Genomic DNA, 4167 nt, shown 5'->3' on the forward strand with positions numbered 1-4167 from the left:
TGTTCGTTGTTGAAAATGAAGCTGGTTTTAGTCGTTGTAAATTCTAAGAGAGAAGCAAAAGTGTGCTGGAGATGTGCATTATCCTGTTGGGATCATTAATGTAGAGGTTGAGTGCAATATTGAATATCAATTTTTGTTTTGTTTGTCGTTAAACATAAGAATACAGAATGGGCTATCTGTGCTTTAACCACTGATAGTATCGACACGATCTTTAACTTTATAAGCTTTCAGACTTACCGTTGACTCATTGGGATTTGATTTCAGGAACAATGAGATCGCAGCAATTCGGTACATAAAGTTTACGAGTTAATATTTCAAAATGCTTCAAAAAAAATATCTTGTCCCAATTCTTTGTTTTTCTATCATTTGCTTTATTCTGTCAAGTTTTTGTTGTACCTGTGCTTATACAAATGCTTATATATGTAACAGGAGTAAAACAATAAAGCTTCTTGTACTCGTGTTTCGGTATATAACAAGAGCAAACCAAATGTAACTTAGAGGAACAAAGAAGCTTAAAGAAATGTCAACAAATACTTTTATTTAATCAACATCATTTGCAGGGAACCTCAAGTTTTACAAGAGAGAAGAAGAAAAGGTCAGATGGATGAAGTAGAACGGTTTAATAATGAACTAGAAACAAACTGACATATCAAATGGTAGACCTCTAAGTGACACAAAGCAATGAGAAAAATAAGCTAAGAGATGGATTGATAACTCTAAGAATACGAATTTTCATCAGTGAGCATTTACACGAATGAGCACCCTTGTGGCGTAAATTACACATACATAAAGTCCATAAACATATTCACAAACTCTTAATTCAACTTTTTTTATTTTTGCGTAAATGGGATGAAATGAAGAAGAGTGTAAAGAGGCAATATCTTTAAATTATTAAGTATAGACGAAAATATATCCTTCGTTAGAATTGTGTGCCCATAAATAATAATGGGTAAAATAATATCGCTTGAACTTTAATTAATATAGTTTCATTACGTTTAATATACACAAATAAAGCGTATTTTGGTATTGCTTTGAAAATCTGAATTAGTAAGTCACAAATAAATTTTATTTTGATATTGCCTTGGAATCTGAATTAGTTTGTCAGTAATAAAGTGTATTTTATTATTGCCTTGACTTATGAACTAGTAGTCATAATTAAATTGTATTTTGGTATTTCTTTGAATTATGAATTAGTAAGTCATAAATAAAGTGTGTTTTGGTATTGCCTTGAATTATAAACTAGTAGTCATAATTAAATTGTATTTTGGTATTGCCTTAAATTCTGAATTAGTAAGTCAATACATAAATCAAATAACTTCATACGATTAAATGTCAATGAGAAAGACACTTGCGCTATAAATGTGTATGTGTGGATCTATTCACAGGATTAGAATCACTTATAACTAATGTCCATGCTACTTATGTTAACTTATCCCACTTCGCTTACGGAAATTAGAAATGCAAATTGACTAAACACTAATAAATTCAAACAGATACATTTAAAAGTACATAAAAGTTTATATATGTGTGACAGTTTTATATGTATATATATTTTAATTTATAAATATATATAAGTGATGCCTCTTCCTATATGTTAGGTAAACAACAACGTTTGGGAAAATAAGGTTAAAATCACTATCATCTAAGTTGGGTTCATATATAAGCTTACTTCACATACGCCCTTAGTTGATATAATATTAGAGCTAAACATATATATATATATATATATATATATACGTGTGTGTTAGTATTTGTTCACAGTTCTGCATCTTTCAACATTTATCGCAAAATAAGTTAAATAACTCAAATATTTGAACAATCACCAGAAACATGCCCGCAGAAAGGTATTTCAGTTTCCGGACTCGTTACAATCTTTGATTTAACATACAACAGTTTACCTAATATTACCTGGAAAGAGAAACATTTCCAGCTTCAAGGGACAGGAATGTAGAATTAGTGCACTGAAGCAAGAGATACAAATAAGACTGAGAAACAGAACGATGTTTTATGCAGTACTGTCAAAACATGCTTGATAGCTAATCATGCAAAAATATTCCAAAACTTCCAACTCTTTAAAACCGACTGCTTATTCTTTACCGATTTCCTCTTAATACACGTTTATATTTTGAAGACTTGGAAATGTTACAATTCTTGTTGGAAATGTGATAGAAATACACCCAGAATTCTTATGGAAAGAACCCTCATTGTCATTCTAAAAGTGGCTAGCGTTCTCTACGGCTATTCGGTATCAGTAGTCTCTGTACGATAGACAATCAGCGACATCGTCTTGCAGCCACTAAACCAGAACGTGAACTTCCTGCTGCTGTTTCTTTAAGTACACGTCCAATAAAGTTGTCATCACCGTTGCTGAGTGAGCAAGAAGGCGGCTAAAATACTGATCAATAGGCTCTTTGTTGGCAATAAACCTTTAGCTAAAGATGCATGTTTCCCATGCTGCATTGCAGCTGGATTTTCACCTGAAATAGAAGATCGGGCATTTATGAAACATAACTATTTAAGTCTCTATTTAAGAATCATTATTAAAATAGAAATAATTCGATGTAAATAATTGAAGCTTCTTACCAGGTTTTGTTTTGCTTATTAGCATTAGTGTGTAAGGTTTTGATATGTTAGTTCTACACTATTATATTACGTTTACCATGTAAAATTCAATCGACTTTAAAATCTAGAATTATGCATTGCAAATCGAATTGTACACCGTTTCTTACTCTGGACAAGTCAGTAGTAATTTGTTTGTTTGTTAGGAATTTCGCGCAAATGTACACAGTGTAAGACTAGAGGGAAGGCAGCTAGTTATCACCACCCACCGCCAACTCTTCGACTACTCTTTTACCAACGAATAGTGGGATTGACCGTCACATTATAATGCCCCCACGGCTGAAAGGGCGAGCACGTTTGTTGGGACGGGGATTCGAACCCAGACTGCTAGTCGAGTGCCCTAACCACCTGGCCATGCCGGGCCGTCAGTAGTAATATTTCGCCAATATCGCTTATATTAAAACTGTATTATTTCTGATTGATGGAATAATCTTAAGGTAAGCACTCCAATATTTTATCACTTAATAAATGGCAGCTATGAGAATAACTGTCATATTTAAAATAATTACATTTTAAATATTATATGTTTAAGTGGAACTAACTTCATAAAAGGCACATTGAGAATAATAAGTTTTATACAAGAAAGTTTGGCCATGATGCCTGTAATTAATAAATTGAGTGAATTTTCTCTTTGGAACTACCTTTCAACAAAGTAAAAACTATTGTTATTTTAGTGATCAAGGAACTAAAGACAAGGTATACAATGTATCAAAAAACTCTTTGATAGAACAGTTGAACAATAGTCACATGATCCTGCAGAACAGTTGAACAATAGTCACATGATCCTGCACATTGATACTCATATCACCAAATGTATTGTTCATACAAAATAGCAAGACTAGAAAATAAAAACAATGATAATTGGCAGTAAAAAAGGTTTTAAAATACCCCGCACAAATTCAGACTTTCCTGAATAAAAGTAAAATGTAATCTTTTTCCTTATAATCACTAAGTATTTACACAGATAAAAAGATATGTGTAATGATGACTGATGAATGCACAATAACATTCGTACGTACTCTAGACGTCGGGTTTTAGAGTTTTCTAATTTATTTGAAAGATTAGTGTAAAACACACATAAATTACAGTAGGGGATAGACATTTTACGTTTATCATTGTTGGTTTAAATTGGATAAAATTTTCATCGAGTAACTGACACAGGTAAATGTATTAGTATTAAAGAAATACGTATGCTAATAGAACTTAAATGTTGCTTTCCAAAACTTTGCACGTAAATGAACATATTGATTCAGATTTATAGGCTAGATATTTTTAAAACAAAATTAATCATTAAATCGAGTTTGGAAGTAGTATATACCATTGAACAACTTTCTATTTAAACACACTAAGTTTATTTCTCAACATAACTTTCTTTGGCAATGTTTAATTTAAACACCTATAAATAAAATCGTTTATACACCTATATATATTAGATCGTCAAGAAATTAATGTCGCGTTTTGGAACCCTTTCATTTACCCCCCCCCCCCCAAAAAAACGTACATCACGTATAATAGTTAAACGAACGGCTTAAACGTCACGTTAGTGTA

At 31.8% G+C, this 4167-nt stretch overlaps 1 protein-coding gene across 1 annotated transcript in view; it reads right to left on the minus strand.

Annotated features, from left to right (window-relative positions):
• Positions 1-517: 517 nt before the first annotated feature.
• The window catches only part of LOC106470406 (zwei Ig domain protein zig-8-like), a 261371-nt gene continuing 257721 nt past the window's right edge, over positions 518-4167 (minus strand). Inside the window, exon 5 of the mRNA XM_022399773.1 lies at positions 518-2477. Within this exon, the coding sequence (XP_022255481.1) occupies positions 2359-2477 (119 nt within the window). The 3' untranslated portion in view covers positions 518-2358. The remainder of the gene's footprint in view (positions 2478-4167) is intronic.

The sequence above is a fragment of the Limulus polyphemus genome, unplaced genomic scaffold, assembly GCF_000517525.1.
Source record: "Limulus polyphemus unplaced genomic scaffold, Limulus_polyphemus-2.1.2 Scaffold104, whole genome shotgun sequence".
NCBI lineage: Eukaryota > Metazoa > Arthropoda > Merostomata > Xiphosura > Limulidae > Limulus > Limulus polyphemus.